This window comes from Strix aluco, chromosome Z, assembly GCF_031877795.1.
Source record: "Strix aluco isolate bStrAlu1 chromosome Z, bStrAlu1.hap1, whole genome shotgun sequence".
Taxonomy (NCBI): domain Eukaryota; kingdom Metazoa; phylum Chordata; class Aves; order Strigiformes; family Strigidae; genus Strix; species Strix aluco.
The window spans coordinates 15,372,242-15,395,961 of NC_133971.1; the positions used below are offsets into that span (position 1 = coordinate 15,372,242).

Here is a 23,720-nt window from a genome sequence, read left to right on the forward strand (position 1 = left end):
TTAAAATTCATATGGCTTGTGACTGCTCAGTCTATCTACACCTCTGTAAGGCCTCTCTACCCTCGAGAGAGTCCACAGCTCCTCCTCGTTTACTATCATCGGCAAAACTACTTAAAGTACATTAGACTCCTGCATCCAGATCATTTATAAAAACATTGTAGAGAACTGGCCCTAAAATTGAACCCTGGGGAGCCCCTCTGGTGACTGGCCACCAGCCTGATGTAACCTCACTAAAATTCTTTGAGTGCAACCCATCAGCCAATTGCTCACCCAGCGTATTACAGACTTGTCTAGCTGTGTGCTGGACATTCTGTCTGGCAGGATACTGTAAGAGACAGTATCAAAAGCTTTGCTAAAACCCAAAAACCTCACATCTACTGGCTTCCTTTGGTCAACTAGATGGGTGACCTTGTCATAAAAGGAAATTAAGTTGGTTAAGCAGGACTTTCCCCTCATGAACCCATGCTGGCTATGACCAGTGACTGCATTGTCTCTCAAGTGTTTTTCAGTAACTCCCAGAATAATCTTCTTCATAATTTTAACAGGCACTGAAGTGAGATTGACATGCTGGTATTTACCAGGGTCTTCCTTTTTACCCTCCTTGAAAACTGGAACAATGTTTGCTAGCTTCCAGTCAACCAGTACCTTTCCAGACTCCCAAGACCATTGAAAAATAATGGAGAGAGGTCCTATGATAACATGAACCCGCTTTTTCAGTACCCTGGGATGAATCCCATCAGGCCCCATAGACTTATGTGCATCCAGCTGGAGCAGCAAGTCTCAAACAACTTCAGAGTCAGCTGGAAGTTTGTCATGCCCTCAGTCACAAGTCTCCAGGGGTCCCAGGGCCCATCACTGCTGTTAAAGATAGAGGCAAAGAAAGCATTAAACATCTCTGCTTTGTCACCATACCTATTTGTGAAGTGATTGACCTCATCAAGCAATGGACCAATATTATTTCTGATCCTCCTTAACACTTTTTAAAAAGACCTTTTTGTTGTCCTTCACAGTGCTGGCCAGCTTGAACTCTGATCAAGCATGAATTTTCTCCCTACAGTGGTGAACAGCTTCTCTGTAGGCCTCCTGTGTCACCTGTCCCTGCTTCCAATATCTGTACACCTTTCTCTTCCACCTAAGTTCTAGAAGACCCCTGCTCAGCCAAACCAGCCTTCTGCCCTGCTTGCTTGACTTCCAACAGTTTGGAATTGCCTGCCCCTGTGCTCATAAGATACGGTTCTTAAAGTGACAAGCATGCAACTATTTTAAAGTCAGGCTGCATTAAGTCTTCCTATCAAACTGAAGTACTCATTTTTATAACCATATTCAAAGCTGAGAAGCAAAAAAAACCCCACACTTAACGTGAAACAAACAGAAGCATCCAGCTGCCTTGCAAAATTGTTCAGCTACCTAAAAAAACTACAAAAAACCCCCTGCAAAACACAGCTGTACAGCTTGGGATTTTCCTAGAAGCAAGAAGTACTGAAGTTAAATCAGAGGAGGCACATCTTCAAGCTCTAGCACTGTGCAGCAGATCTGGAGAACTGCACGGACTTAAAAGTTCAGCCAACATAACAGGATTCTCTATTATTGGACTGACATAAGCAGTAAGAAAAGGGTACAGGCAAAAAGAAGATGAAAAAAGTTATTTGAGTATCAGGATATCAGTATATCAGAAACCACTTAATGTCTTTTGTCCTATATATTTCCCAGTATTCAGCAATCACTGGAAAAACAGAAGTACAATAAAAATGCATACAAGGCAAACAAACAAGAATCAGGGAGAACAGAGGTTATGCACACTAAGCCTTAATGCAGACAAGGGACTCAAAACAAGTGTTGCTTCATACATGCAATTAAAACATATTCAATAAAATTACACAAAATAATAATTTATTGACTTGGTATACAAAACCATAAGGCAGACAGTTCTTTGTACAGTACAACAGTACAAAGAAACAGTACAAAGCACAATTCTCGAAGTTAATGTCTCACATCAATTTCTAAATATAGAGTAAGCGCAGGTTTGCGCCAATTGCCATCTCTGAAGTTAGCTCAATTAAGAATTAAACTAACTTCATAAAAAAAGTTGCAGAACAATTCCAGTAAAAATATTTATTGGAATGTTAGCTAGCATACATTAGGTTCCTTACATTCTGAAATAGAGATGCATTTGCAAGCTGTTGTATTGAAAAATTGTCTGCAATGACCCCAGTGTACAAGATGCATGAAGTCTAAAACTGGAGGCATTCTGGAAAGCAGTAGCTCAAATTTAAATTGTTAAAAAGGTTGGCAAAGACAAAAACTGTACATAGTAAATGTAAATCTTACTGAGGAAATACTATTACCAAGCAGTCAGATTACAGCTAGGTATAGGAGCAACTGATTTGCTATTTAGAACCAAAAGCAAACACCCATTTTCTAAGGTCACCTCAAATGTTTTATGAGCACAAAAGATGCAAGTGGGAGAAACACACTTGGTCAATAACTATCAAAACCCTGAAGATGTCAAACTAGGTATCTGCAGGAACTAGTTTTGATAATTAATGGACGTTTCATAAAGACAGTGAGATCCGTAACTATTAAGTAAGCAGAACAAGAATTCTCATCTGTTAGCATACTTTTGTCTATGTTATTATGATTTTTATTGACAGGATTTCTAGGAATAAAAATTGCTGAGCCATCTTTGAAGGAAACCAGTGAATCTGGCACCTGCCAGGTAATTCTGTGAACCTTGACCAACATCTTATGCAGTTCATACCAGCGCATCCCAAAAGGTACTGTCTTCTTTTGTCTCAGAAGTAGGTGAGTAGACATAGGCTTCTCGGGTGGCTTCAGGGAAGTAGAAGTCAAGCTTCTTCCTCCCCTTCTCAAATTTAGCAGTCTAATCCATCCTTCTGGAACATGGAAGAATTGGCCCCATGTCAGGAATAATGAAAATTTGAAAACAAGACTTGATCTATGTTTCTCAACTGCGCAGAATGTCACAGTAATCCCATAAAAATTCTTTCGTTCCTAATTTCATACTTACTGGACGAAAGGTTGGCTTACTCACTGTAATGGTTTGGCCCCTGATGGGGTCTGAGACCACGCGGCCGCTGCCCCTCGCCCACAAAGGGAGTGAAGTACAAAGCCCCGAGACTGAGATAAGGAAAGGTTTAATACAACAGAGCAACAGCAACACAATAAACAGCAACAATAACAGTGATAACAATGAACAGAGCAAAGTATATCTACCAATACAGGAGTGAGAGGAGCAGATGTATGAAACCACACGCCCAGTGCTCCCGCGCCAGGATGTGACACGCCAGGATGTGACGTCCGCATGGTATCTGAGTAACCCAGCTAGAGCTCCCCCCCCCACTACTGGGGAAACTTAACCCTATCCTGGCTAAACCAGGACACTCACATATCAGGATAAAGTTGTAGAATTCTGCTGTAATTAATACATAATTTATTAAATATAAGAAATGAAACAAATACATTTTGACTCCCTTATGGATCAGTATACACATGGGGTTGTTGGGAAAAGATCATGCTACTTTTATTACACAACATGTTACTTTTTGGAACACAGCAAATTAATTAGATACTATGGGGGAAAAAAAAGAAAATCACTGTAAGAACTACCAAACACTGGAACAGATTGCCCAGGGAGGTCACAGGATCTCCATCCTTGTATATAACTCAAAACTCCTCAGGACAAGATGCTGAGCAATGTGACTTAGTGACCAACTTTGAATAGGCCGGATTGAAAAAGACGACCTCCAGAGGTCTATTGCAACCTATGACTTGGCACTTATTCTGACATACCTGCCTGTCCACATGCTGTTGGTTGCCTGCCTAAGTGCTATTTGTAGCCTAGGGATTTGGGTGTGGAAGAGATACCCAACCGACTTAGAGCCTGCACAGGACTGATGAGACATTCACAGCAAGGCAGGTGGTCAGCAATTCTGTCTTTTTAAGAGAGTAACTCTATCAATAATTACTCAGACTTGTATTGTGAGAACTCTACTAAACTCCAGTCGTCACTGGATAGTATCATATCATGATATACCACCCACATTTGGACAGGGGAACTAACTCAACTGTTTTTAGAGACTTTACTTCACAGATCCATGGTCTTTGACCCTCTCGGACACATTATGATAAGGTAGTTGCACCTTGAAATTCAACCGATACCACTCTACAACATCCCTTTTTGTTCCTACCACAAATGGTACTTCTGGGATAGATCTTCTTACTTCATGCCCTGTTCTCACAGCTGCACTGGGGGAGGAAGCAATCATTACGACCTCTCTTGAAGAGAAGAGGTTGGCTGGAGATAAATGCTCAAAAGAAGTTATCTCTAACAGATTTCTCCATGTAGGTGAAAGTTTATTGGGGGGGGGGGGGGCGGGGGGGCGGGGGGGGAATGTCTTCCGATAGAAACCAGGTGTGGATGATCAATCTCACTTCTTATCAACACTTCACTGTGTTTGGATGCAAAAGAGGAGGGGAGCTGCCCAGGAATTTACTTAAAAGAAAATCCATTGAAATATGCCTCTTAAAAATGAAAAACACCCCAACTCCACTAATGATTTTTTCAAAATTTTTAATGCAGCAGTTTGAAAGTGATTGCTATATGCATTATTGTGTCTATACATGTTATACATATATACACAGAGTGCTCAGATAAATTCAACATGCAGTAGCAAAACCTGTAGAAGCAGGAAGGGATTAAAGGTCTTCTTTAACAATAGTTTCATTAAACCATGAGGCAGAAATACTAATTGTCTAATCTGATCTCTTCCTTGTCAATTTCAGAAACATGACAAAAGACAAAGTTATCTCCATGGTGACTATTAAGAGCTGGAAACAAAACCACTGAAGATGCAGGCAATGATATTTAATCTGACATTTATACCATTCACTGAAAACGTTTTTTGGTTTAACAATCAAAAATAAGACAGGCTTTGAAACTTGGTAAGAAGCAAAAAAAAACAACCAACCCCAAACTCCTCCTGATTTCTCATGTTAGATATTAAGGTGGTGGCACTTGAGACCTAAAATCTCCTGTGCCCATTCACTTTCCTTATTATGCCTTACAAGTTATTTCTCTATGAAATTTCCCACTGCAGATGTGACAGATATAAGTTGACTGAGAAAAGGTGAATACACTGAAATACTTGGCAAAGGGAGAATACAACTGAGCTAAAATAACAAATGTCAGTATTGAGTTTGAAGTCACTTTCTCACAGAAGAAACATCCCTGTCTGGATTTGCAATGGAGAAATATTTTTGGAGTCCAGCATAATTTATTAACTTGAATTTGGAGGAAAAAGGGAAAGAAGGTTAATGCTGTGTTAATGCTATAGACTGCAAGATACCATCTCACCATTACCCCTAGAAGTCTGGATTTCTAACTGAAGCATACCATTCTCAGCTTCCTTAAAACTACAACCACACATAGTTACTCATGGTGAAACAAACACTGTTTTAAGTCTTACAGTCCAGCAATTCTCAAACTAAAGAGCACAGAAATCTCCAGGACATATTTTGCTACCACCAGCTTGTATCCTTCCTGCTCACTAGCGCCATTATGGTCTTCAAATGTAAGATATGAGATTACCTGCACAGAACTGTTCAAGATGACTCAGCTCCCCAGCAAAGGTAGAACAAGGAACACCAGCAAATCAAGGCCCCCAGAAATTATTTGAATGATTTTGCTCTGAGCAGCACACAAAATGCTAATTTCTGTCCCTACTCTCACAGACATTGCAATCCTCCAAGTCTAAAATTCACAGACCCTACTTCTACCTCTGTTCATCCAGTCTTTAAAAGCATTCACTTCCATTGTCTCTAATTCCTTACTCCTGTCACATACAATTACTTGTACATGCATAGTACGTCCTTCTCTTGCATACAGCGCTGGCAGGAAAAGAGAGGTGAGAACATGGAACTGCGATCATAACCTTAGGTATCTAAGCAAATGCATGTAATTACAGAATACTTACATATTCATCATCCACAAGATACACAGAGAGGAAGGGGAGTATCATCTAAAGGTTGCTTATTATTGCACTCTTAGCTGAATACATACTTTATTTCTTCAGTCTTGCTTTCTGCAAAAATACCTGCAAAATTTCTTTCCCTCTACAGAAAGAAAACTGCTCATTCAATAGACGGTTTTTATCTATGGGATGTTAACAAATTCATGATTAATTGAATCACAGTGCATGAATATAGCACATATTCAGCAGATACGAACACTGACTTAAAGATTTTCTCCATCCTCCCAACTTTTCTGAATGAGTGACATCTGTAATGAGCAATTAGAACTTTTTATACATGCACAGGTGACTGTTCAAAGCCAGATAACCTTAGCTACATACTTGTTTTCCTTTTCCCACTGAGCTGTGTGTTAAAATAAGTACATAAGTAATAAAAAAGTCAGAGTAACTTTATTTTTTTTTTTAACAAGACTTACTGTCTTTGTAATTTATGGTCAATATAAAGCAATTCTGAAACTCTTCAAACTTCAGGAAGTCACATCAAGCGTAACTCATCATATTGTGAATTAGGAGAAAAAAATTTTGGGGACTTATTTAATATTGTTGCTAGCTGTAAATATTCTGCCTTAATAAGCTGATCCAAGGCATACTCAAAACCAAGCTTCTTCCAGTCTAGCATTTTAACACTCTATGAAACCTTACAGTTGCATTGCAGAGACTCAAATACTAACATTCCTTATCAGCACTACCAGATTTAACATAGGAAATAAGCCTACTTCTGAAAAATACAGTATTTGAATGTTTATAAATTATACTGACAGACAACAATCATCCACAGATCTTGCTAATCTTGTACAAGATCATTACTATCAAAAGTAACCACTGAAAATTGCTGTTTCAGTATGAATTTACTACCCCATTCACTGTATTTCCCCTCCGCCATGGGTGAAAATAAGGACAAGGTAAATTAAAACTATACATATCAGAGGCAAAAAGCAACTGTGTTTCTTGGGCATAAATTATTCCTTTTACTACAGCAAAACTACTCATAGCCTGTGGACTTGTACTTAAATGCAATGTTTTTCTTATTCTGAGTAGCACTTTCATTAAGTGAAATGGAAGTCAAAAGCAAGACACTGGGGAAGTGTGCCACATTCACAAGCTTTGAAGCAAGTAAAATTCATAAAAGCACAGGGACAGACTACCAGAAGTCTTACTGAACAGGGAAAAAAACCTAAATTCTGGTTTGGCCCCCATTCAGAGAGCCACTCTTCCTTAACAGGTCGAAGCTCAATTTCAGTCAACCTAGCCACTCAATCCTCTAAATACTTTATGGGACTATCTATCCTTACACATCTTCCACTACCTCTAGTGAGCCTGTCACATGTTTTACAATGTCAGTCCCAAACTCTGAAAACAATACGTCACAAATCTTACCTAAAAATATTAACAGCATGATTAAGAAATTAATATGCTTACTGTTCTTGAATCAGAGAAAGGATTGTACTCATCTAGCCCTGGAGGAACATTCCTTGTCACTTGCGTAACGGAAGGATCCTAGAAGAGAAAACAGTTCTGTAACTGTATGCACATGTATATAAGCAATAAGTCAACACCTATATAATTATATCATATAAAACTCAGCTTTAGTTTTGATCTAAAAAAGGTTTGTTTTCACTAAAAAAGCCTGTAAACATCCATCTCTGTGTCTCCAAAATGGCATCATTCCATTCTGAGCTTCTTATAAACCTAGATTAACACAGTCGAAAACTCCATCTGTCATACATTTCACTTATAAGGAAAAAAGCTCTCAGTAGAGAAGAGAATAAAACTGTACCCTGCTATGCTGACCACTGGACTCCAAAACTACACACCCAAAAAGAACAACAGAAGAAAAGAGCTTTCTGTAACTCCTGGTTTTCCGTACCCAGAAGTACCTCGAACACCTTCAGGAATAGGAAAAGCATTTCAGAAAAATGAAGCTGAGGAAACTGTCCCACAATTCTAAAAGCACCTCTGGTTCAGCTTCTACTTAAACTCGTAAAATTAAGAAAAAAGTGTAATTTTTTTCCTCCAATGAACTATACAGTAAGAAAGACTGCTTGAGGTTTAGCTTGAGAAAGCAATTTCAAGAATGAAACATTTATCTTGCTAGAGACAGGCAGGCTTGGTTCTGCAGAAGAGCAGAAGTGCTCACTACCATGGACCACACTAACTTCACATGAAGAAAAATTGCACTTATTCCATGTGATGCCTGGTTCCACTATGTTGTTTCTGTGCCTTAATTTAAGGGGTTGCATCTTCAGAACATCAGAATGAATGAAAGAAAGGTTTTCTTGAAAATTAATAAATCCACTTATTCAGTATGGTTACATTTATATTTACATAAATGCGCAAAACAAGTGTACAATATTTTATATGTACATCAAACATATAAATAGTAAATAGTATGTTACAGCTATTTTGTAACTGTTATGTACAGATATACGTATTTTCTTAACTTCAACAGTCTAGTTCACCATTAGAAAACAAACTGGAGTTGATAAAGACCAGGAAGAACATAAGTATTTACATTTCTATACACTTACATTAATATTTCCTTTAAAGACAGCTACATTTAAAACCTCTACATGAAATATTTGTCTAATTTTTTAAAATACAATGACTTAATCTATACTTAAGTAAATATACAAACTATTAAGATACTGAAAAACATAATCTAGATTCTTAGAATCTGCATCTGTTACGACATTAGCTTAGTCTTGACAGCAGTAACTTAATCTACAGATGCAAGAATAGTATTTTCTTAACAGCTGCAGTCAACTTATTTACACCTAGAAAAAAAACCAGGGCAGAACATCTATCAACTCTAAAATCCTGAAGGATATAGCAAATGAAAACAAGTCTGGTTTTTTCATTATCTTTATTCAAAAATTTATTAATGAGGTAATAAAAAAAATTTTTTTATTTAAAAAAGTTTAAGACAAGCAAATCATTGCTTCAAAAATTAAAAAATTCTATGTTGCATATTTTAATCAAATTCGTGTGCATAAGCATAAATAAAAAACTACCCTTGTGGTCACATAAAATGCTACCACATTTGACTAAAGCATAGAGTTAGCTGCAAATCAGTATTTTAATGGTGACTGAGCAAGAATCACCCTTTCTATAAATGTATACAAAACATCATTACAAGCAATACAAAATCAGCTTTCCTACATTTGACTCATACTATAATTAGTGATTTCAATAAAGACACCCTGGTGGCAGTCTCCCCCAAAAGTTTGCCTTATTTTTTAGTTACCATCTTAGACTTGAATGCACTGTTCCAACTAAAATATCACCAGATCTTGTATAAACCTATGGGCTAATTCATTGTAACACACTATTTCATTAAATGACTGGCACAAAATACTATGCCATGAACAACAAAAACAACGGAAAGTGTGTGTGGAGAACGTTTGCTGTCAAAATTCAACTACGAGACATTTGAAACAATGAATAAAAAGATCATAAAAAATAAGGGAAGAATTAAATTTCACATCTGAATTAGGCATTAGTTTACAAAACTTATCAGGACAAGATCAAAAAAGATGAACTTAAAGTTAATACAAATAAGACAATTTCATAATTCAATATACAGGATGGTAGAAAGTTGTACACAGCTGAAAACTTTTAACTTACTGTGGTGGGTCCACCCTAGCCAGCAGCTAAGCTCCCACCTAGTCACTGGTTCACTGCCCTCCCCTGTGGGATGGGTTAGAGAATCAGATGGGCACAACCAAGTAAAACTTGTGGGTGTAAAGAAAAAGACAGTAATAAGTGGGGAGAACCACTCACAACCTCCCATCAGCAGAGAAATACCCAGCCAGCCTCTGAGCAACCTTGGAACATCCCCACCACCACTATCAGCACCACCAACGTTACTGCCAAGCATGATACTATATAGTATGGAATATCTCTTTAATCAGCTGGGCTCAGCTGCCCTGCCCGTGTCCCCTCCCAACCTCTTGCCCAACCCCAGCCTACTCTCAGGTGGAAGCAGAGTGGGAAACAAAGGCAGTCTTGGTGCTGTGCAAGCACTGTTCAGTTACAGCTGACATTGGTGCCTTACCAGCACTGTTCTGGTCACAAATCTGAAACACAGCACCATAGAGACTGCTATGAAAAAATATTAACTCCATCCTAACCTGACCTAGTACATTCATTCTCACCTTTATATGTTAGCATGAATTAGCAGAGCATAAAATATGCTATTCTTTGTTCATGCATACAGTATGGTACCCCTTCTACAAATGTTCTGCTATCATCCCCTCTTCCACACATAAAAATGTTCAAGTATATACACATACGAAACTAGTGATAGCTAACCATCAGCCACACAGTGAAACAGTATGTCTACATTATTTAAACTCCAACAGCACTTAGTACTTTATCTGCTTAAAAAGTACATTTCAACACTAAACTTCTGTGAAGAATGCACTAACCAAGTAACTTAGCTTGACTGTGCCTGCAAAGGACAATAAATGCAAATAACTAGAATATCAGACTCATGAGACTGCCAAGCAGCAGATTTCCAAAAACAACAGGAAAGCAAGCAGCAGAACAGCAACAGATTCCAAAAAGCAGGAAAGAGTAGTCAAGTCAAATCCAGAAGAGCAATTTATATTTAGAAATACAATATGCAAACAATAATAAATATCTGATGAAAGAAAGCCTTTTTTCTTTGAGTGTTTTAGAGAAGACTATGGGGAAAAAGTTTCTCAGTTGTCTTCACACAGCTGTTGTGACATTCTAACACTGACAAACAACAGGAAACACATGCTGAACCAAACAAGCTTACTACATCAAATGTCTTAGTATTAGAAATAAATTGTATGTTTAAATACACAGTGGGTAGAGCAAGAAGCCCTCCATCAGAAGTCCATTATCATTTTGAATTAACAGTTGCTATACTTATGCCAAATACTGTTATTGTTTGCAAAAGCAGCAGCAGCTTTCAAAAAAACCTGAATGACTCAGGACATTCAATATCAGCTCTATTAAAGAAAAGTTTCATTACCTACTAAAAAATTATAATTGTATTGAATTACACAAATTGAACTCCACTATGGCAAGTAGCATTCAAATTCTCCTCTCAGAAAACCTCAATTACAGCCTGGACTTCAATGGAAGTTCATGGCCTGATCTCTTCCACAGGCAGAAAGAGTCAAGAAGTTAACCAGAGATCACAGTAGAAGAAGAGTAACCTCACAGGTGAAGGAGGCAATCACTAGCCTGGAGATCCGTATGTCTCCTATACTCGTTTGCTGAGATCTTCTCTTAATGCTAGAACTATCCTCAGTATGGAAAGAAACAAGCTCTTCGTAGTCTGGGTGCCCAGGTATAGTCTGCTAGACTTCAAATTGTTCTGAATACCTACAGTGCATCGAACAACTGATGCCAACAGGACTGCACTTCATATTTCAAAACACTACTTATAGTATTTCCGAAGAGATCAGACCCAACATCAGGAAGGAACACAAAGAATTACTTTGAATCATTTACCTTACACTCACTGCAGCTCATTTTAAAAATGGAGCAAATGCCAATTCGTCTAAATAGTGAGACAACCTGTGAAGCACTTACACTCACTGCTTGAGAGTAATAAAACACTGAATTTTGAAGTTAATCAGGGTTTGAATAATAAACGTGCAGGACCACATACTCAAAGAAAAAGTGGCATTTAAGTGAGTGTTATCAAATTTCTATGACACGTATATTCTAGTGGTTAAAAACAGCAAAAACTTTAATGCTCTACAAGAATAAGTAAACCTAGGCTGGCATAACTTATTTTTCTATATTTGATATTCCACCCAGATAATTAAGTTAAAATGCATGCTTCTCAGGTTATTTTTGGTTTTTCATATTAAGAAACAGAAAAAAAGCCACAAAGACAAGTTCCAATAGGTGGTAATATACAGACACCAACACAAAGCACCAGCATGGCTAGAACCATCAGATACCCAGGAACCTCAACTGGCTGCATGATTTAAGTAATTAAAAATAGGGTTACTCTCTGCAAATACAGAAGATTGGGAATTTCTTGGACAGACTGTAAATATCTGATGTCAACCACTGAGTGCATCAACTGTAAAATGCGCAGTCCAATCTCAGGCTGAGAAAGCTATGTCCTGGTTGACCAGTACTTCTGCCCAAACTGGACCTGCCCTTGCACTAACACCTCGCCACAACCACCCAGCCAGTCCTAGTCCCTACTCCTTTGAGTGCCGATCCCTGTAATTCTCATCTTGTGCAAACCCTTGTTCCCTCCTTCCAATTGATACTTCCTTCTCCAGCCTTATCTCGCTCAAACTCCTGCCATTTCAGCCCCCTGAGTTTCTGATCTTTTTATTTAAGTATTAGTTTTATCAACCACAGAACAGAATTTAAGAACAGGACATTTTTCATACCCAGCTACTGTAGCTATTGGCAAATTTAAGTCACACACAGTCATTTCAGATTGCATTTTCAAGATCTGAATTAGTTCAGGAGACTGGAGTTTTAAGAAACCAGCAAAACTTAATTGCTGTGATGGTTTAGTCCCTGCCAGGGTCTGAGACCACACGGCCGCTGCTCCTCCCCCACAAAGGGAGTGAAATACAAAGCCCCGAGACTGAGATAAGGGAAGGTTTAATACAACAGAGCAACAGCAACACAACAAACAATAACAATAACAGTGATAACAATGAACAGAGCAAAGTATATACCGATACAGCAAAGAGAGAACTGGCTGCACCAACCCACATGATCACCAATTCTTCCCGCGCTCACGCCAGGATGTGACATCAGCATGATATATGAATAACCCAGCTAGAGCTCCCCCCCACTGCTGGGGAAACTTAACCCTATCCTGGCTAAACCAGGACAATTGCTTTCCATCCAATCTTTCATTTTACCTGCTTCTTGTACTCTCTCTACTGTAATGTCAATCTCAAAAGCAAAGATTAGCATCACACTCTTTGAATGACTAGGAGTCAGGTACAAGAAGCACCCCAGTCTTTACATCAAGAATGGACAAGTCAGAAAAAAACCAAACCAAAACAAACACAAACAAACCAAAACCAGAAAACACATTTATATCTCATACTGTAAGAGCACCTATAGACCTACTGAAAAACATCTCCTGTGGCATCACCCAGATATAGATAAAATTAACTGTAAACCCAGTTATCACAGAGGGTGTACAAACATAATTAATTACAAGTGAGAATGTTTAAAATGGAGCGTAATAATCCATTCTACACAAGTTTTTACAGCTTTTAAAAAAAAAAAAAAAACACCAAACAAATTAAACAGAGACCTCTATTGTCTAGGAGACCAAAACTAGTCATCAGCATTCTTCATTAATACAGAAGAGATTAGCAAATTAAAGACTGAAGAATTAGATACATCTGTAATGATTCTTTGTATTACTGTTCACTGGGAATAGGTCCAGCATTGTTCTACCATTAGTAAGAGGCTCTGACGGCATACATAACCCAATAATATTCTGAAAAACACCATCAGCTAAGTTTACACTGTCAGTTGTGATTTTGATTTCTTTTAAGTGAAAAGAAACCAGTGAACTAGGAATTGTCCACTCCAAACTGTCCTTTCGGTAGTTAAAAAAAGTTTTCACTTTTGAGGTACACAGATTTCTTCTACAAAAAGGCCAAAGCATTTATCTTATGCACAAATTACTTAACATGGAATGAAAGAGGGGAAAAAACAGGCTAAAAATGTTACAATGACAATATGTGCTTGTGTTGCCTTTTTTTTTTTTTCCCCTAAGTGGAACTACAAAAGTGACATCAGCGGTCTGCACAGAACGTTTAATTTACTACTTTTCAGTTTGCTCTCAAGAACTAGCAGGGAAGTAAAAGCGATACCTTATTGCAGAGGTCAAGAAACAGGGTTTATAAGCACTCATTCTTAACACTGATTTGGACAGAGAGTGAAACAGTTTTACAATACATCAGCAATTGAAAACAAGAATTTCAAATAAAAAACACATAACCTAAGTGGATAAAAAAAGAAATTGCTGGAAAAAGGAACAGGGAAAAATGCATAAGAGACTTTTACAAGAAGAACAGGGGGTAAAATTGTCCCATTTTCTAACACTGATTGACAAGGGAAAGTAAGTAAGACAACTAAATATTTATCAAGACCTGGATACCAGGAATATTGTAAATCAAAATAACACAATAATCATATTTGGAAAAGAATATAAAACTGAAATGCTGCACTTAGAGTGACAGAATTTTTCTTTTTTAAATTTACATGTAATTAATAGGACAGCACCAAATATCTGAGTAAACTGACAGAAGTACACCTGGTTAGTCCTAGGAAAAAAAAGACCAAAGGAAAACAATGTACTATGAACACAAAAATGGGTTTTAAAAGAAGAGGATTAATTATTTTTAGTGAAGCAAATCAGAAGAAGAAAACATGGAAAACACCTTATCAGTTACACAGCTCCTTAAGTACAGCAAAGGGAAGAAGAAGGTACTGAAGACAACTGTAGAAATCTTCATTTTTCACCTTAGTTCTACCTTAAAATTCAAGAGCTAAGAATGATCTGTTAATGACATGAGCAGTTGCAATCCAAAACAGTCCTTCTCATGGCAAAAACGCTTAGAAGATGAAGTCTCTTTATATTATCAATAATTCACGATATCAATCCTAGCACCTTCCTCATCAGTCACTTATGCTCTGCCACCATACATTTTTCATTTTAGTTCATGATCCCCACAAATAAGTTTATCCAAGCTAACTGCTTTACCAGCCTTCATCAACCAGCCTTCACTTTACCACCTTCTTCAGTATTTACCGTTTCATAACAACCTTCACCTAGCTATGCATTTTCCCTGTTGCTTTTCGTGCTTGGAAGAAATTTCCCAGAAAGTAACAGTGACATAACCCCAATCTTATCCTCCAAACTACTCAACATGCTCAGCAAAGATGTTATTCCTTCAAAAACCTCTGATGTATATAGAATAGAAACGGAAACCAGAGGTCTAGCAGGACTGATTCCAGACTGGTGAATCCACCCTGGGGAAGTAACAAGATCAGATCCACAAGTCTAGCAAACTCAATGTTGACCAACTAGGATTTTTTAATCCCCACCACTCCTACTGAAAGGCTTTGTTTTGCTACATGAAAAGGATAAGCTCTTCTCATTTCAACTTAAGCTCTCCATTACCACAACTTATTCCCTATACCCACTTCATATTAGCCTTTTATAAATATGAGTAACACTAATTGTATACTTTTCAGCAAGAATTCATCCTGAGGTTTGGTTTTTTTATTTATAGAACAGTTGTACTTCCTGCTCTGTTGAGTGCTTCCTAAAAATCACACCACTGGCTCAGAAAATTAAGCAAAAACACAATGAAAAAATATCTGAAACTATGTTTGTTGGTCTGAGGTTTTTGATTTCTTCATCAAAGAGAAAACTATCCATCCCACTCTTCATAAATGAGTCCTAGAGAGCAATAAAAGCTATTCCTGTTTCAGCTGAAACTCTCCATATGATAGACTTTGCTTTCTCTATGTCCTCAGGAGCATTTTTTGGGAGAGATTTCTGACAAAACTTAGCTTTTGAGAGCAAAATTGGGAGAAAAAAAGTTTATTTGGCCAGTAATGGATATCAAAGCTTTTTTCCTCCTGTGTTAACTCTTAGGTTTCAGCTTTTAAATTAGGACCTGACACTTGGAAAAGAAGACAGCCTGCACATGAAGGATGGTTTTTTTCAGTCCCATAACATTCTACATTCAGATAGACTAAGCTTCTGAAATTGCAACTTGCACATGTTCAGTAAACATTTGGTATAAATCAAACAGCTAAACTCCCCAAAGACTCCTTGTTCATGCCACAAGTTGCACATGAAAAAGTTAAGTTTCAAGAAGCTACTAGGGTTTTGATGCAGTCTCAAACATTGATGGGTCTTCACACTTTATTTCTTTCTTCATCATCCCAGGTCCAAGAATGAGCAAAGGTACAGAAACTTCACAAACAGCAATTAACTTGAGATTTTATGTTCCACTGTTCCAATAATTAGTACATTAGCAATATAAACAGTTTACATTTAACAGTATTAAGGAAGTCTTAATGTATTGCACCTACAATAGCATATTTTAACGTATGATTAAAACCCACTTACTACAAGAAAGAATTGTCCTCAAAAGTTACACATGTAACATCTGGAGGAATTAATGACTTAGATGCAAAATAAAGACTATTTCTGTACTTCTAATAATAAAAAATAAAAAAATCTGAGTAACCACTACAACAGTTCTTTCACAATTTTAACATCTCATTCACCGATCAGCCGTTTCCCATCCCCCTCCCAGAATAATATTTAAAAGATTTTGACTCTAGCACTGCCAGAACACCATTATTAAGTAGGATAGTGCACAAGTAGCCAGCTGGGGTTTCTTATACTTGGCTCCCAATAACTGCCTGTTACATGCCACATTATCTCAAGGAGCAGAGCTATGGAGGGTTCCTGAGCTACTGAGCAAGGCAAATTCCCCACCTCTGAAACCAAAAAGAACTTCAGAGGCCCACAAGGCGAAATTTGTCCTAAAGCTTGCACCAGCAGCATCCTGTAATGGCATACTGGATGCCTAAGAAAGCATCAGCTCCATCTCATAGCTACTCTCAAATATTTCTCCTTCCTCTGCTCTGAAATGTCTGTTACACTCCTTTGCAACATTAAATCTCAATATATATTACGACAATACTACTAATGGAATATGTGCTAAAAATTTACTGAAAATCTGGAAAAAATTCTAGGTATAACTGATACTGAGTATCTATTAAAACACTTTACAGGTTTAATAGATTACAGTGCAGTTGCAGCACTGATGAAGCACTCTTGAAAGCTATCATGTAGGCTAGGTAAAAGGCTCTTCCAATACAATGATGTTCAGCATTAAATTATGCAAGATTTAGGGGAATTTATAAATTTTGAAGTCGTGAAGGGAAGCCAGGTAATAAAGTCGGAAAAACATTTGTATTTTATGTCCTTTGTTAATTTAAAGATGGAACTTAATTGGGTATATTTTATAGTCACATAAAAGAATTAAAACTCAGTTATGCATACAGGCACACAACAAACATTGTAAAGCACAAATACTGCAGAAACACTTCAAGTAATTAGGGTTCTGATCCTTCAGAAAAAATTAAGACTTCTTTTTCTTTCTGTCCATTTCTATCACTTTAGCAATCAAGGTGTAAAATGTATAGATTCTGCTGCCACACAAAGCAGCAGTCATCTGCACTATTAGCTTCAGCATCAAACCTCCAGCTTGTACTTCCTGCCAAACAAGACAGAAGATGAAGTTGTGCTCATGTGATTCAGATTAAGTGTAATATCCAATTTATAAGTGGAACAACCTCCATAGTAAATTTAAGCTCTAACATATGTGGGGGAGGTCCCAACAGACTGGAAATTGGCCAATGTGACACCCACATATAAGAAGGGTCGGAAGGATGATCCGGGAAATTACAGGCCTGTCAGCTTGACTTCGGTGCTTGGGAAGCTGATGGAGCAGCTCATCCTGAGTACCATCACACAACACATGTGGGACAACCAGATGATCAGGCCCAGTCAGCATGGGTTTATGAAAGGCAGGTGCTGCTTGACAAACCTGATCTCCTTCTATGACAGGGCAACCTGCATATTGGATGAGGGAAAGGCTGTGGGTGTTGTTTACCTTGACTTTAGTAACGCCTTTGACACCGGTTCCCACAGCATTCTCCTGGCAAAACTGACTGCTTGTGGCTTGGATGGGCACACGCTTTGCTGGGTAAAAAACTGGCTGGATGGCCGGGCCCAAAGAGTTGTGGTGAACGGAGTTAAATCCAGTTGGCGGCCGGTCACGAGTGGTGTCCCCCAGGGCTCGGTTTTGGGGCCACTCCTGTTTAACATCTTTATTGATGATCTAGACGAGGGGATTGAGTGCACCCTCAGTAAGTTTGCAGATGACACCAAGTTGGGTGGGAGTGTTGATCGGCTTGAGAGTAGGGAGGCTCTGCAGAGAGACCTGGACAGGCTGGAGCGATGGGCTGAGGCCAACTGTAGGAGTTTCAATAAGGCCAAATGCTGGGTGCTGCACTTGGGCCACAACAACCCCCAGCAGCGCTACAGGCTTGGGGAGGAGTGGCTGGAGAGCTGCCAGTCAGAGAGGGACCTGGGGGTGTTGACTGACAGCCGGCTGAACATGAGCCAGCAGTGTGCCCAGGTGGCCAAGAAGGCCAATGGTATCCTGGCTGGTATCAGCAATAGTATGGCCAGCAGGGACAGGGAAGGGATCTTACCCCTGTACTCGGCACTGGTGAGGCCGCACCTCGATGACTGTGTTCAGTTTTGGGCCCCTCACTACAAAAAAGGACATTGAATTACTCGAACGTGTCCAAAGAAGAGCAACAAAGCTGGTGAAGGGTCTGGAGCACATGTTGTAGGAGGAGCGGCTGAGGGAACTGGGGTTGTTTAGTCTGGAGAAGAGGAGGCTGAGGGGAGACCTCATTGCCCTCTACAACTACCTGAAAGGAGGTTGCAGAGAGCTGGGGATGAGCCTCTTTAGCCAAGTAACAAGCGATAGGACAAGAGGTAATGGCCTTAAGTTGGGCCAGGGAAGGTTTAGACTGGATATTAGGAAGTATTTCTTTACAGAACGGGTAGTTAGGCGTTGGAATGGGCTGCCCAGGGAGGTGGTGAAGTCCCCATCCCTGGAGGTGTTTAAGAGTAGGGTCGACATAGCACTTAGGGATATGGTGTAGTTGGGAACTGTCAGTGTTAGGTTAATGGTTAGACTGGATGATCTACAACGTCTTTTCCAACCTAGACGATTCTGTGATATACTTAGCTCTAGTGACTCAAGTAAACCTGTGATCTCAGTAGGAGCAATTAAGGTGCCTAACAACATTTTTAGGTATCTTAGAGCATCTCAGACACAAGAATGGCAGTCATAACAGAACTACAAAAGAACTCTGTCTTTTTGGAGCAACAACTCAAAGCTAACAATTTGGATACCTAATCCTACCCAAAAAAACTACTCACATAATTAACATTACATACATATGAGGGTTTCCATGATTGTGTCCTTACACACTAAAACTTAAAAGACATGGGCTATTCTGTTTAAATCTTTATTCACATCACATAGCGGTTTGGCTTTTACCTGAAGGTCACCATTCACATTTAAACAACTGTATCTCAGTTTTCAGTCCTACCATCATTTCTGTAGTATCAAATACCTGCACCTGTTCAGAGCTCTAAATACATCAGATGAACCAACTCAACACAGAACTCAGTTTTTAAAGTCCAAATTCCACAGCCACTCCTAAGTAACCATTTCACATGTTTGGACAACTGCAACAAACATCCTTCAAACCTTTCATAATCTGTCAGCCAAGCCATAAAGGCCTGTGAAATTCATAGCTCTACTTAAAAAAATAATTTCTTCTCTTAGTAGTAGTATCATTCACTTAGAAAACAACAAAGAAAAACCCCACAGAACCAACACATTTTTATGGTAAATGAATTGCTAAATTGCTTTAGAGTAAATGAAACATGCTGGATTTCAAGAGACTGCGGTTTCAGAACCTTTCACAGAATCGTCTAGGTTGTAAAAAGACCTTGAAGATCATCTAGCCCAACCATTAACCTAACACTGACCGTTCTCAACTACACCATGTCCCTCAGCACTGGGTCAATGTGACTCTTAAACACTTCCAGGGATGGGGACTCCACCACTGCCCGGGGCAGTCCCTTTGTATCTGTATCACCCCCCAAGACAGAAGACTACAACTATGCCCTATCATATGACATTCAAAAAAAAGCACAAGGCAACAAGAACACAGCTACATTAAAAAACTGCCTTTGTTTTGTCATACAAAATTTATTTCATGCTTGTTTAGTCTATTCAAGAATAAACTGTCAGGGCCTTGAGGATGCCCAAACCCCTCCTATGTGCTCGCCTCATCACTAAGGACTTGCCTAGTCATCATGGGACTGTTGCCTGACCCTGGTTACTTTCACTGGGCCTGATCCTGACTTGACTTTCTAACTTGGGCTCAGATCTGCCTCCCCTCTATGGACTTGCCCTGCTACATCAAATAATAGCAGGATTATCACATCTTCATCAGTATGGTACATGAATGCATTTTCTTCCACACACTTTATTGCGAACAAAAGCTTTTTCATGTTTGCATGTTACTTGTCTGTTTGTTTCATTACCTCCTGTCTTTCAAACAAAAACATATCTTGGTTTTGTTGGTATGGCATCCAGAGGACAGCTATTTACAGAGGAGTACTATGACTTCAAAAGCGTATCAGCCTTTGGGTTCAGTTCCAAGTTTATTTGGGTTTTTTTTAAATAACAAAAGAAAAAGCAGAGGTTAAGTAGACACTGTCTCAAAATCAACAACATTTTATCACCAATCCAAGTAAGCTAATACTTGAAACAAGAAATTCTATTATACAAACTAAATTTCATTACTTCCAGTAGATAACAAAACAGAAATTTAATTTTAGGTTTCCAAATGAATTAACTACCCAAAATACTGAGCAAACTAGATGTTTCTGCTTTACCTTTATCTTCCCAGAGAACATATTTATTTGATTCAACATTAAGCAAGAATCTCTGATGAAATCTTTTTATTAAAAGTCATGAGACTAGTCACAGGAAACCTCACAAATAGATCACAATCAGTAAAGCCAGGATCTTTAAGAAAAAGAAGGATCCATCTTTAGACCTTGGCAACAATTCTTCCACATGATGCACCCTTCCACCTCCCCTTCTCTGCCATATTACTTTGTGATTTCACAGTAGCGCAGGAAGTGGCTTCAAAAGTAAGGAAAACAACTAATCACATCATACATAAAATTATCAGGCAAAGACAAATAAAAATTAGTACATTTGAATAAGGTGTTCAGACAACATGACTGTCCACCTGGAAATACTGGTTCTATGTGTAAAATATTTTAAAAGGCATAGTCAGACAAAACTTAAATGCAGACATGCATTAATACCCATAATTTCAAAGCTGTTATGTCCACAAGATGGCAATCAAGGTTTGACTTACATATGAGGCCTTCTGCCACTTCAAGTTAAATGTGTGGATGAGTAAAGGTACTCGAGATTGCCTTTTGCACTGGAATGGGACAGAAGTTAGCAAAGGCTGAAAGAAGTGAAAAAATCCTCTGAAGAAGGCAAAGCATACAGCCTTCCAAAATCAACTTCTACAAATAAAAGAAATCCAGAACTGTGTTTAACAGTGAGCTTCAACTTACAGGAAAGCTGTTACAGAGTCCTTTTATCATGATGCATTGCAGTTAATAAGTAGAGTGTGGATTCTGCCTGACAGCTACAAGATAAGTCTTTCCCTGAAGAGAAATTGGAATAAACTATTGCACTTCCACCAGTGTCTTCAAACTGGAAGTATGGTTGAGGTAAGTCTCAGCTTAGGTCTCAGAAACACTACACAGAACAAGTTACCTCAGCTGATGAGTGATGCAGGGGCAACTATACTGCTTCCAATACCCCTAACCACTTTGGGTATCTATACACAATAATTTTGCTAGATGGTATCTGCATAACTGTTACAAAAAGTGAGGAAAAGCATTATGTATTTTTGTGGCTGAAGACACATTCTAGAACAATGACACCTTTTCAGTGCTTGGTACCAAAAGTATTTAAAAGAACTGTGCTCACTGCCACTGGTGCCAGTCCAAGCTATCATTAGAAGCAACCTCAACAACAAGGCTGGTGTTCATCTGGAAGGTCACTGCACTCAGTACAACATCAAGTAAAAACACAGTGTGTAGCCTAAGGAATACTATCAACTGAAGTTTATGACCATAAAAACTAAACTAATGATTCAGACAAACTTCAACAAATAAATGTTTGTAATACTATGCTTCCAGCAGCTACTTGCACAGAATTATCCTTGAAATGTGGCAGCTCAATTTTTAAAAGGCTTAATTATTCCAGCTGACATTCTAAATTTACTGTCACATACTACGTGCATGCTTTAAAGTGTCAGCATGAAATAAAATTCGTCAATAAAAAAGTTCCGTAAGAAGCTCAATAAATTAATTGAAGTGGATTCAAATAACAAAGAGAGAAAAGGTAAGGAAGGGAAGCATCCAAGGAGGTCAGCTCATTTTGCCAGCTCAAGCCAGAACAACAGGTAATGAAACTATTCTCAGCTGTATGGCAAGTCAGTAGTGCAAAACCTAAAAGGTTAGGTTACACAAAGGTTAGGACACATTACAACACATCATTTTGAGATACAGGCAGAACTTATGCCTAGCCATCAGTATTCTGCACGCTTCAGAAACAACGTAAAGAAGCAAATAAGCTTGATGGGAGCTGTGAGGAAACTAGAGAGAAAAAAGTGGGTAAATTCACTAAGCTAAACTATCCGGGTCAGTCAAACGGAAGAAAAAAGACTGCAGTAGTATTATACACAAAGTTACCGCCAAAACCCAGAAATCTTTTTTTTTTCCTTCAAAATAATGCATCCGAAACGCGATTTCTGTTATTTTAGCAACAGAAGGAAACACGGAAAACTGAACTTGTGAACCGTTTCTAGGGCTTCCAAAAACGCTGATTATCCTACAAGCCCCCCAAGAGCCGTCATGCCCCAACCCTCGCGGAGGGCAGCCCCCGCCGGCGCTGCCGGCCAGCGCCCCCCGGCCCGCCAGCCCCACCCAGGCCAGCGCTACCCCGCAGCGTCGGCCCTTCCCCATCTCCCGTGGCAGAGAGCAGCCCCCCCGCAAGCAACGGGAGAAGGGCCAGGGCCAGGGCCAGGGCCAGGGCCCGCCCCTCCCTCGAGATGCCCGTGGCTTGGCGCAACCCGCTCTCTCCCCGCCGCGACACCAAGGAAGGCTCACCGCGGCCCACCGCCCCATCCCCGCCCCCAGCCTCACCTTGAAGGGGTTGTTGAGGTCCGGGTCAGCGAAGGGGTTGCTGTCGAAGTCCGACATGGTGGGGGCAGGCGGGCGCTACGATCACCAGCTGGAGGCTCTTCCCCTGCGGCGCCCCCGACACTCGCCGCTCACGGGCTACCCCCCCGCGCCGCTGTCACCCGCCGCTGCGGCCCGGGCCCGAGCCCGCCCCCTCCGCCACCGTCCAGCCACGGAGCACCGACCTCCCAAAATGGCCGCCCCGGAAGTGAGGTTACGAGGCGGGACGGTCCCGAGGGGCAGGGGGAGCGGCTATTCCCGGGGCGGGCAGGAGACGGGGCGGGGCAGGACTTGAGAGAGACCATTCCTGGGGCGGGGAGAGAGGAGGGCTAGAAGAGACCATTGCCAGAGTGGGTGGGGACTGAAGACCTGTTGTGGTGAGGGCTATTGGGCGCTCCTTGTCCTCGCCGCTCCGCCTGGGCTGGTGGGGCAGGATGGGGGGGTTCTGTCCCGCCGCCCTCGCTTGCCAGCACCAGCCGGGAGCCGTGGGGGAAGGAGGCTCGGGGCTTCCCGTCTGTGGCAGGCCCGGCGCGGCAGCTGGACGGGGCGTGCGGATGTTGCCAGCGGCCATGGCGGGAGCGGTGTGCCTCCTCTCAGAGAGCGGGCGCCCGGCCGGGCGGCTCCGAGACGCCGGTTCGCCCAGGGTCGCCCCCACTCGGTAACCGTGTCTTGGGGGCTACTCGGTACCGCGCGGGGCCTCTCCTCCACTCCTGCCCCCCTCAGAGTGGGCC

At 40.1% G+C, this 23,720-nt stretch overlaps 1 protein-coding gene across 2 annotated transcripts in view; it reads right to left on the reverse strand.

Annotated features, from left to right (window-relative positions):
• SCAMP1 (secretory carrier membrane protein 1) overlaps positions 1-23,183 on the reverse strand; it is a 57,341-nt gene extending 34,158 nt beyond the window's left edge. Inside the window, exons 1-2 of one of the 2 annotated variants that reach the window (XM_074813442.1) lie at positions 22,954-23,183; positions 7,470-7,547 (exon numbers count right to left, since the gene is read on the reverse strand). In XM_074813442.1, the coding sequence (XP_074669543.1) occupies positions 7,470-7,547; positions 22,954-23,010 (135 nt within the window). In that variant the 5' untranslated portion in view covers positions 23,011-23,183. The remainder of the gene's footprint in view (positions 1-7,469; positions 7,548-22,953) is intronic. The other variant, XM_074813443.1, reaches the window with a different exon arrangement.
• Between the last annotated feature and the right edge of the window lie 537 nt (positions 23,184-23,720).